The sequence below is a fragment of the Aristolochia californica genome, unplaced genomic scaffold (assembly GCF_029961685.1).
Source record: "Aristolochia californica isolate CCGP_79_NKW_82.1479 unplaced genomic scaffold, dmAriCali1.0.hap1 SCAF_4, whole genome shotgun sequence".
In the NCBI taxonomy this organism is placed as follows: Eukaryota; Viridiplantae; Streptophyta; class Magnoliopsida; order Piperales; family Aristolochiaceae; genus Aristolochia; species Aristolochia californica.
Window position 1 is genome coordinate 35,250,450 of NW_027182103.1, and position 11,939 is coordinate 35,262,388.

Sequence of the window (11,939 nt, forward strand, 5' to 3'; positions counted from 1 at the left end):
CGGTCCTCTCTCGGGCGAGTCGACATAGCGAATTGGAACGAGTGATCCAACTCAACCTGTTCGAGTCGACCCTAACTGCCCGATTTGACCCTTAATGTCCGAGTCGCATCAACCTGTCCAACTCGTCTCAATCGATTCGAGTCGACTCGTTATTTAAATGAAACTTAGCCTAAGTTAAAAAAAAAAGTATATTTCTGTGCGCACGGAAGGTCGTCTTCAACCTCCAGCCACGTGAAGAGGGGGGGGGGGGGGGAGGGAGGTGATAACCGATGTCTTCTTCAAGAACAAGGGCCAACAAATCAGCTGAGACCAGTGCTCACGAACTGGTCTTCTTGGGTATGAAGCATGACGCCGCAAGGCTTACAGCTCCTCTCGTACGGAGACCTCCAAGCTCCGATGGCGGTGGACGGAACCACCAAGGCCTCCGGGGATTGACGGCACAGTCCCGAAAGAAATCCTCACGCTCTCTTGCTTCTCAGCGAGCACAATGGTGAGGAGAAGGAAGATGAAAGGTTGAGGACAGGAATGCCCAATTGCCCCTTCCCTTGCTTTCTTTCTTATTCATACTTAGGTTTCCCAAATATTACATATCAGCCCATGGGCCCCCCACAATCCCACCCTGCCCATTAGGCTATGTACATAATACAACATACAACAAGCATAAATCATACCTAATATACATTCCAAAATATCGTAACATCCCCCCTCAAATTGATGCCAGTGAGTCAACCAACAACAATTTGCCAACCAGAAAAGTATGTCATGGATGAGACAATGCTTTGGTGAAGATATCAACCACTTGAATATCCAAAAAAAATGTACGGAAGAGATATTACTCAGCGCTCCAAAGTGTCACGGATAGAGTGACAGTCCGCCTCAATGTGCTTGGTATGCTCATGGAAAACAGGGTTGGCCGCAATCTTAATAACACTCGTATTATCCTCATGAAGAGGTGTAGTGAGGTCTGAGGAAACTAGAGCTCAGTAAAAAGGTCACAAAGCCAAATAACTTCAGAATAGGCAGTAGACATGGTGTGATACTCAGCCTTGGTGGATGACTTGGACACCCGATTCTGTTTCTTACATTTCTAAGAAATCAACGCATCCCCTAAAACCATACACCAGCCTGTAGTAGATCGACGGGTATTTGGGCATCTGGCCCAATCAGCATCACTGTAGGCAACCAGTCATAGTGTTGAGCCTGTAGGAAAGAATAACCCATGAGTAGGAGAACCATGCAGATAGCAGATGATGCACTGAACCCCCGCAAGATGAAGGTGGAGAGGAGATGACATAAACTGACTGACCTGATGAACAACACAGAAGATGTCCGGGTGAGTAGTAGTGAAGTATATGAGACTCCCAACCAGTCATTGATAGATAGTAGGATCATCAAGAAGAGTCCTTTCATCTTTCCTATATTTGACATTGACTTCCATAGGAGTAGCAATCGAAGATATGTCCTCTAATCCAGCTAGAGAAATAAGATCTTGAGTATACTTATGTTGGTTTAAGAAAATACCATTGGGACGGTGATGTACCTCCTACCCTAAGAAGTACATGAGGTGTCCAAGGTCCTTCATGTGAAAGGTGGCATGCAACACTTGTTGAAGCTTGGTAATCAGGCCCGAGTCAGTGACAATAATGACGATGTCATCCACATAAACCAAGAGAATGACCATGCTTCCGCCAGACTTATGATAAAATAGAGATGAATCATACTAACTCTGTGTAAACTTATGAAGAATAAGTGTGTTGCAAAACATTTCTCAAACCAAGCCCGGAGAGCTTGCTTCAGCCCATACAGAGGACGACGTAGCTTACAGACATGATCAGGAGAAGAAGTAGTCATACCCGAGGGGAGTTTCATGTAGACATCTTCTTGTAGGTCATCATGTAGAGAGGCATTCGTCACATCCATCTGATGCAGTGGCCAGGACTGGGAGGCTGCAATGGCTAATATAATGTGGAATGTGGTCATCTTGGCAATTGGAGCAAATGTTTAATAATAATCAATCTCATATTCCTACTTATTTCCCAGGGCCACATGGCGGGCTTCGTACCGATCCAACAATCCATTTGAACGCAGCTTGATAGAAAATACCCACTTACTCCTATGAGGCCGAATTGCAGGAGGGCAAGTCACAATGTCCCAAGTGTGATTCTCCTCTATTGCTTGCAATTATGTTTGCATTGCCTTTTGCCAACACTCATGTGCCATAGCATGTTTCTAGCAAGAGGGAATGGAAATAGAGGATAAGGTAGCCACAAGAGATACAGGGGAGGGGAAACCATACCTATCAGGTGGGCAAGATGGACGAGTAGATCTGTGAAAGGTGATGGGGACAGGAGCAGAGAGACAAGCAGGAGCAAGGGCCGGGTCAGAATTGGAAGAGGGCAGCGAGGAAGTGGGGTGAGAATCTTCAAAGTTTGGCAAACTAGACGAAGATGCAGATGGCAGTGTAACTTGAGATGGAAAGAAATATTGGTTTTCAAAGAAGACCACATTTCGAGAAACACAGACTCGATGCGCCTGGGGATCATAGCAAACATACTCTTTTTGAGAAATGGCATATCCAAGAAATGCACATATCACTAATTTGGTAGTGAGTTTATGTCGTTAATGATCAGGGAGATGCACAAAATAAACACAACCAAACGTCTGAAGATTAGTGTATGATGGAAAATAACCAAATAACTTAACGAATGGAGAGACATGATGCAAGGTAGGTGAGGCAGCGGTTGATTAAATAAACTAAGGTAGAGAGTGCCTCACACCAAAAACTTGGAGGAACGGATGATTCAAGTAGAAGTGTGCAGACCATATCAAGAAGGTGATGATTTTTCCACTCAGCAACCCCATTTTGTTGGGGTGTCGAGGGACAAGAACGCTAAGAGATAATGCCTTTGATATGAAGAAAATCTTGGACTTCAATGGACATGTACTGGCCTCCAGGGTCAAAGCGCAGTGCTTTAATATGAGCAGAGAATTGTGTTTCAAGAAGCGCAAGAAACTTCTTAAAGATGACAAAAACTTCAGACTTAGCCCGTAAGAAGTAGACCCAGTTAAACCGACTAAAATCATCAATAAATGTAAGGAGGTACTTATATTCCGCATGTGAGACAACATGAGCAATTCCCCAGACATCACTATGAATAATATCAAAACAGTGGGAGGCATGCGTGGCATGATGAGGAAACGGTAAAACTTCACTTTTTCCAAGTTTGCATGATGAACATTCAAAAATAGTATCAAGAGAGGTACATTTTTACTGCCTAATAAACCAGATTTAAGCAATATACGAAGAACATCCGAGTTTGGGTGGCCTAGACGTCTATGCCACATCTTAGGGCCAGAGCCAACAACATTACATGCAAAAGATAGGACAAGAGTACGTGGAATAATGGTGGAGAGAAAGACTTTAAGAGGAAATAGCCTTCCCACTTTAGGCCCCTTCGTGATCACCTTCCCCGACACTTAATCCGGCACAACACAACCAGAATGAGAAAACTTAACATTACAATTTTTATTAACCAATTGACCAACAGACAGAAGGTTTGTCAATAGGTCAAGAGCCACGAAGACATCAGATAATTAGGGGAAGAGATCACCAACAACACTGATAGGCAGAGAGCTGCCACCAGCAGTGTTGATGTCAGGTTTCCATCTTACTTTCTGACGTAAGACAGACACAACATTTTTGGTCATATGGTTAGAAACACCGGAATCAAATTACCATGGCTGAGGTTAGATTTTTTGCTTAACTGAGGGACCAAAAGTAGCAAAAGTAGATATGATCATCTGTTGTACCATTTCAAGGGTGAGTGAGGTTGACTTTGTAGGTGCTGGAGGAAGAGGAACTGTAGTAGATGGTACAGCAGTCGACAATGCTGTAGAACTAGAGGCACTAGTGGAGGTATGATAAGTTGTATTCTTTTTCTTTTCAGGTTGAGTAGGGCAAGCTGCGATGAGATGGCCTGAATTCTTGCAATAGTGATAGAATTTCTTGGGGAATTCCTGAGCAAAGTGACCATATGCATTGCACTGGAAGCACTGAACCAAACTCATGTCCCGTCTCTTATTTTTGCCTTGTGTTGAATAGGCCACAGGAGCAAATATATCAGCTTGGACTTGATGCTCCATACCGGCCTGAGTAGGAATGCGCTCCTCCTCCCTAAGGAGTTCACTGGATGATGATTCATTAGATGTGACCGAGCAATCCCAAATTCTGGATGAAGCTTCATAAAGAGCTGATCCTGCTTACTGGTTTCGTGTACTGCTTGCACTGCTGAGAGAGTAGCAACTAGGACGCTCTCAAAAACAATATTAGTATAGTCAGCCCACAGATTTTGAAACCCCGAGAAATATTCTTCAATGGAACTGCCTCCTTGTGTGAAATTTGCCATTTCATATTCGATTTGAAACCGTCAGGCCGTACTATTTTGATGATAAACCTTGTAGAGGTAATTCCACATTTCCACAATAGTTTTGTAGGGCCTCAAATTAAGGACAAGATGAGGCTTGATGGATCCAAGTGTCCAGGTCATGACTCTAGTATCCATGGTGGTCCGCTTTGATAATGGTTCAGCTTCACGAGGCGCTGGATCACTCCCATCAATATGGCCCCATAAATCATTGCCCATGATAAATAGTCGGAATTGAAATGCCCAAGCACTATAGTTCTAACTCGTGAACCGAATAGGAGAGAAATCTAACCTATCCGTTGACATGATATCCATTGAAACTTCCATATTTGCCCCAATGGCTGCCAAAAAGTCCAGATCTGCCCCCACTATTTCGGATATTCCACTTCTGTTCCCACAATATTATAAATTCCAGTTCTGTCCCCTCAATATCAGAAATTCCAGTTCTATCTCCTTAATCTCAAAATTTCCAGTTTTGTCCCCACAATCTCAGAAATTCCAAAAACCACCTTAGGCAAATAAATCATTCCATACCTTACGAAAAATTATTCCAGATCTTACGTAAAAAAATTACGACTGTTCACTTTCCCGGCGAGGACGGAACTCTGAGCTCGGTCAGTCGTTTCCGATTACTCCTCTAAGCTCGGACGAAAGTTTCCCATCTCGCCTAAGATCCGGCCGACCTCTGAGTCGTCAGACAGTAGCTTGTCGGACGTCTTTGGACGAGAACCCGACACCAAGGATGCGTCGTCTCGGTCCTCTAAGCTCGGTAGGTGGTTTTTGACCACTCCTCTGAGCTCAAACGGATGTTTCTGACCTCTCCAGTGCTCCAGTAGCTCTTTGAGTCTTTAGACAATAGCTCGTCGGCAAGGATGCGTCCGACGGAGATGGCTTAACTCAAACTGCTCCCACCAATCTTTGATACTATGATAATGTTATGGACTCCATAGCATCGAGAGTCACTGCTAGGCATAGGACTTAATTGATGTTAATCTCAGGTTAAGTTATTGGGCACTTTTGTAATTTTGAGTCATGCTATTGGGCCAAGTCCTGGCCTACCTTGTATGCATCCCTTCCTTTGTTTATAAGGAGGATGGAAATGTAAAATGAGGCAAGCATTATTCCAAATAGGCTAGCAAGATTAGGTACTCTCTCCTTAACGAGGCCTAAGGTTGAGCTCCTTCCAAAGCTCAATGTCTCTCTTTATCTCAAGCATTGGTCGTTCCAAACACCCAAAGTCCTTCTCTCCTTTGTCATCAAACCTGGAAGCCAGAGGAGATTTTCGGGTGACACGATCCATGGCAAGGGAACCTAACATCGTGGTATCAGACAGGACGACCGTTGGCAATTCCTCTTCCCCTGTTGAAATCCAAAATTTGGTGGAGGAAAATTGTGTGGGAATGCAGACCCAGGTTGACGCTCTGCAGCTACAAATTCTCTCCCTCAACGACACTGTCCAGCACCTGATGGTTCGTATGGATGAAGGCTTCACTCATCTTACAGCCCAGCTCACACATTCCTCCTCTCCCCCTGCCCAACCACCGTCCCATACCCCTCCACCACCCTCACATTACCGTCAACCACATCCTTCAGCAATGGGTGTCCAAGGACCAGTCCATTCGTCGATGCCCAGGTTTGCCAAATTGGACTTCCCTAAGTATGATGGGTCTTTGGACCCTCTCCTTTGGTTGCATATGTCCGACGAGTTCTTTTGGCATCAACGAACCCAGACCGAGGATAGGGTTCTACTTGCTGCCTTCCACATGTTCGATGAAGCACTCTTGTAGTATCATCAATTTAAAACCAAGAATCATGTGTATGATTGGGAGATTTTCAAAACGTCCTGTATGTTACGGTTCGGGGGCCCAACCCACGACAATCCTATTGGAGATTTAGCCAACCTCAAACAAACTGGCTCGATAGAACAATACAAGAAATCCTTCCAAGAAAAGCTAGCCTGTGCCACTCACTTGGTGCTCCCCAACCAATATGTTCCCTTGTTCACAGCAAGTCTGGTTGATGCACTCTGCCTTGAGGTGGAATTACATGCCCCACCCTCTCTCGACCATGCCATGAATTTGGCACGAACACTGAATGCCAAACAACGCATTTTGAGGGACTCTATTTGCTGATGATAATATTAGGATCTTCCCGGGTCATGGATTTCGTCAACCTTCTTCCCTCTCTTCCCTCCAGATTGACTACTGACACTGGAAGAGAACTCCTATTCTTTGAACGTGTAATGGTGGAATCGGAATGGAATGGATTGAGCTTTGAAGGAAGCTCGACCTGGGCCTCTGAGGGAGAATCCGACCTAGCTAAAATTAATTTACTCAATGCTTGCCTTCGTTCAGCTTTCTGTCCCAATAAATATGTTTGGGGACGAAAATACAACTTAGACCCATGGGTCAATTGGTTCACACCAAATTACATCCAAACCAAACCAAACCAAACCAAACCAAATTTAACATACATGGAAAGGGAAATAATTTAATTCCTACGCTTGTTGATAACTCGTGATGCTATGGAGTCCATAACATCACCCCCCCACCTGGAGAAAGAGTTTGTCCTCAAGCTTGAAAGAGGGGTAGAGAGCCCTGAAGGCAGCTAAGGGCTCCCATGTAGTGTCACTGGGGTCAGCATCAGCCCATTGCACTAGAACCTCCCAATCGCCCTGAATGCAGCGAGCCTGCAACACCTACGCTGGAGTAGAAAGGACCCGACCTTCATGTAGCTGTGGCAGAGGGGTGTGTAGCAATGGGGAGTCTCCCTGGAAGGCCTTCAATTGGGAGATGTGAAACACATTGTGGATCTTGGCTTCTGGTGGAAGCTGTAGGCAACTGTGCCAATGCGGTCCAACACCTGAAAGGGACCATAATATTTCGGGGAGAGTTTGTGACATTTGGAGGCGGTCAGTGAAAGTTGCCTGTAATGTTGGAGATGTTGCCACACATAATCCCCGGGAGAGAAGAACACTTCCCGGTGCTTCTTCTCATAATATAGTTTCATAGCATGTTGGGCCTCCTGGAGATGAGTGCGCATCTCATTGACATGGCGTCTCTTTCGGCTAAAGCCTGGTTCAAGGTGGCTACCTTGGATGTACCTGATTCATACGACAAAAGCCGAGGCGGATCTCTACCATATACTACCTTGAATAGAGTAGTGCCGAGGCGCTGTGGTATGATGTATTATAACAGAACTCTGGCCATGCCAACCACTTAACCCACCTTTTAGGTGAGTCCCCCACAAAACAATGGAGATACATCTCAACCGTCCTATTAACTACCTCGGTCTGTCCAACAGTCTGTGGATGGTAGGCGGAAGAGAACACCAATTTCATGCCTTGCAGATTGAGTAGTTTCTTTCTAGAACGTACTGGTAAAGATGGCGTCCCTGTCTCTGGTAATGGACACAGGCATCCCATGTAACCGGACAATGTTAGCCATGAAGATCTGAGCCACGTGAGCGGCTGTGTAGGGATGCACCAAAGGGAGGAAATGGCCATACTTGGAGAAGTGGTCAACCACAACAAATATAACGGATTTAGTGGAAGAGGGGGGATGGCACTCAATGAAGTCCATGGAAATATCAGACCATATCTGTGATGATAGCTGAAGTGGTTGGAGTAACGCCGTTGGACTTAATGATTCGGCTTTGTTCCATTGACAAGTCTGACAAGTCGCCACATAATCTGTTACACTGTTTTTCATACCCTTCCAATAAAAATCTCTACTGAGGCGGAAATATGTTTTCTGTCTACCCTCATGTGTACTGTCATGGAAAGAGGCTAAGATATTGGGAAAAAGTGGCGAGGTGTGGTGCAGAAAAATCCTATTTCTGAACAAGATAAGACGATCCTGGATTGGCCAATGGATATCCGATGTCCCCTGCTGAATATCATGATATAATGCGATGAGTTTCGGATGCTGCTGTGTTTCCTCCCGTATAGAATCCAGCAAAAGAACTCTGGGCTGACTGATAGCATGTAAGTGTGGTTTTGGAACGTCCCGACGAGACTAGGCATCGACCCCCACATTCAACTGCCAGGTTTATACTCAACTGTAAAGTCAAACCCCATCAACTTACCCAACCAGTGTTGTTGAGGAGAGGTGGTGAGACACTGCTCAAGAAGATATTTTAGGCTACAATGATCGGTTGGAATATGAAATGGGCGCCCCCAGAGATAAGGCCGCCAATGTTGGATTGCTTTAGCTAAACCGATTAATTCCCTTTCATAAGCCGCTAGTTTGTGATGGGGTGGGCCAAGTTGTCGGCTGAAATAAGTGATCGGGTGACCTTGTTGCTTTAACACTGCACCTATACTTCCGCCCGAAGCATCACATTCCACTAAAAACAACTCATCAAAATCCAGGAGCTGCAAAATCGGCGTTGAAGATAATGCAAAACCGGCATTGATCCGCTGTCTCGGGCCAGGTGAAAGCAATTTTCTTGAGGAGATTGTGGAGCGGCACTGCAATCTGGCCATAGTTGCGGATAACTTTTTTGTAATAGCCAGCGAGGCCCAAAAATCCCCTTAATGCTGTGATGGAGGTGGGAGGAGGCCAATCTATGACGGTCTGAATCTTGCTCTGGTCAACCTTCACCCAAACTGCTGAAATAACATGGCCCAAGTATGCCACCTCAGAGGTACCCATAGAACATTTGGACTTGTTTAAAACCAAATGATGGGAGCGGAGAAGAGTAAATACCCGGTGAAGGTGCTGAAGGTGCTCGTCCCAGTGTTTGCTATACAACAATATATCATAAAACAAAACAAGAACATATTTCCGCAAGATAGAGCTAAATACCTCATTCATGAGGGCCTGGAATGTGGATGGCGCATTGGAGAGACCAAAGGGCATGACAAGGAACTCGAAATGACCATGGTGCATGAGGAACGTAGTCTTCTCCACATCTGAAGGATGAACTCAAATATGATGATAACCTGACTTCATGTCCAACTTGGTAAATATAGTGGTGCCATGTAACTCATCTAACCGCTCGTCCACCACTAGAATGGGAAATTTGTCTTTAATTGAGTGAGCATTGAGCTGCCTGTAGTCCACACAAAACTTCCACGACTTGTCATGCTTTTTGACCAGTAACACCAGTGATGAGAAAGGAGACCTTTTGGGCTGAATAATTCCCTGGACAAGCTTATTTTCGCACTGGTGCTCAATTTCATCCTTCTGTAAGTGGGAATAACGGTAAGGTTGAACCACCACAAGTTTAGTCCCCATTTGCAATCTGATGCGGTGATCACAGTGGCCAATAGGCGGAAGAGCAGAAGGTGCCTGAAATAAATCTTCAAATTCTGTAAGTAATTGAGATAACTTACAGAGCTCGGTGCTTTGGACCTGAACTGCCTGAAGTGTGCAGGGCACAGTAGCATGTGTGCCATGCAAGGTTATCTGACGCTGGGCCTCTATGAAGGTCATGGTCAGGGCCTGAAAATCCCATAAAGTAGGCCCCAACATTTGGAGCCATTTAACTCCGAGTACCAAATCAAATTCTGCCAGACGAATCACCAAGAAATCAGCAATAAAGGAGTGGCCCTCAATATAAAAGGGGGTAGCTGTAGAGATACCCACACTGGCAATTTTGGCCCCATTGGCCACTGAGATTGAGAGGCCTGTCTTCTGCTGGATTACTAACCCAAGCTGTTCTGCCGCTGGCTGACTGATGAAGTTATGTGTGCTGCCCGAGTCAACTAAGGCTAGTAACTGTAGAAGGTGCAACTGTGCCCAAACTTGCATTGTGTTGGAACTGCACAGGCCAGTCATGGCATGGAGTGAAATAGTTGGGCCCTCATGATCTATCTCAACAAAGTCTTCCTCGGGTAGTATGTCGTCAGAATCCTCACAGAGAATTACACTGAACAATTTTTTGCATATGTGACCCTGGACATACTGGTCATCACAATTAAAACAAAGGCCCTTGGCCCTCCTCTGTTCCTTCTCTTGTCTATTTAATTTTTTTATGTAAGGGGCTAGTGGCATGGAGGAAGAACTCTCTGCACGCCGGGCTGCAGTAGGACCTGTACGTGGAGGCCCTGAATAGGGTGATGGCGCAGTGGCATTTGTCCTGCTTGGCCAAGCTGGTTTTTTTATCAGTGATTCCTTTAGAACACGCTGTTTAGTATCAATTGTCCTGGCCAGATTCATAGCATGGTCCAAATATCTAGGGCCATGTAATTCAACCTCCAAACGCAGGGCCTCAGTCAATCCAGTAGTAAAGATTTGAACATACTGGGAGGGCCTGACAAAATTACTACCTCTGGCCAAACATTCCTGGAAGGTCTTTTGGTACACATCAAGTGGGCTTGTCTGTTTAAAATTTATCAATTCGCCCAACGGATTGCTACTGGCTGAAGGACCAAACCTCATCATGCAAGATTGTCTAAATGTCTCCCAATCCTGAACCAAATGTTCATTTCGGAATTGGTGGAACCATAGGAGCACTTCATCGAGCATATGGTATGCGGCCAATTGGATCCGGTCATCCACCGGTGTATTTTTATGGTAAAAGAATTGGTCACATTTGTGTAACCAGATCAAGGGGTCTAAGGGGTCCTTAGACCCATCAAATGTCGAAAAGTCCAGTTTCACATACCTGGGAACCAAATTTGGTCCCTGGGCGTGAGGTGCCATAGGTGGATGGGGGTGGCACAGCGGTGGTGGAGGAGGTGGTGGTGGCTGGTGGTGCTCGGTTAGCGGAGAATAGGCTGCTGGCGGAGGTGGTCCTCGACCCCCACCTTCATCAACTCGCCAGAGAATGAGCTCTAGTGTCGTATTCATGGTCTCCATTGAAGTACGAAGATCATCAATACTTGCATCTGATCTTTGACGATTTGCATCAATAAGCTGACGCGAATCCTCTGGGGAAGAGGAATCCCCAAGGGTAGACCTGTCTGATACCAAGATGTTAGGGTCTTCCCGAGCCATGGATCTCATCACCCTTCTTCCCTCTCTTCCCTCCAAATTGACTGTTGACGTTGGAAGAGCCTTTGTGTGCCTCGAGACTCGAACTCGCGACGTGGAGCTCGATCTGATACCAAATGTTAAGTACCTAGCCAATATATCCCAAAAGACTGGCCTGTTAGGAGCGGAAGGCATAGGTACTTAACCCAGGACCATAATAGACAACCCATGCTAAGCCGCACACCCCCCCCCCCCCCCCCCCCCCCCTCAATTCATCAAATGCCTCTCCAAAACTGAAATGGACCAACGGTGAGCTCAAGGACTCTGTTTCAATTGCGATGAAAAATATCGCACCGGTCATTAGTGCAAACGGCTATTTTGGCTCGAGGTGGACGATCCTGAAGAGGGTGACAATTGAGAAACTGAAGAGGAGCCAGCAGTAGAGGAACCTGCCCTTTCTCTCCACGCCATGACCGGCTTGCACAACACCAACACCATGCAAGTCCACGCCACCATCCACAATCTTCTGGTAGTTGCATTGGTTGATTCGGGCAGCACCCTTAACTTTCTCAGCCATACCGCAACACAGAAATTG

At 45.7% G+C, this 11,939-nt stretch overlaps 1 protein-coding gene across 1 annotated transcript; it reads right to left on the reverse strand.

Annotated features, from left to right (window-relative positions):
• Positions 1 to 9,352: 9,352 nt before the first annotated feature.
• LOC137963286 (uncharacterized) lies at positions 9,353 to 11,368 on the reverse strand. Its single transcript, XM_068810429.1, has one exon. The coding sequence runs from the start codon at positions 11,366 to 11,368 to the stop codon at positions 9,353 to 9,355; it is 2,016 nt and encodes a 671-aa protein (XP_068666530.1).
• Positions 11,369 to 11,939: the final 571 nt, after the last annotated feature.

Bases quoted from the DNA above. Each gene is read 5' to 3' on its own strand.
- LOC137963286 (XM_068810429.1), bottom strand. From the start codon at position 11,368: ATGGCTCGGGAAGACCCTAACATCTTGGTATCAGACAGGTCTACCCTT.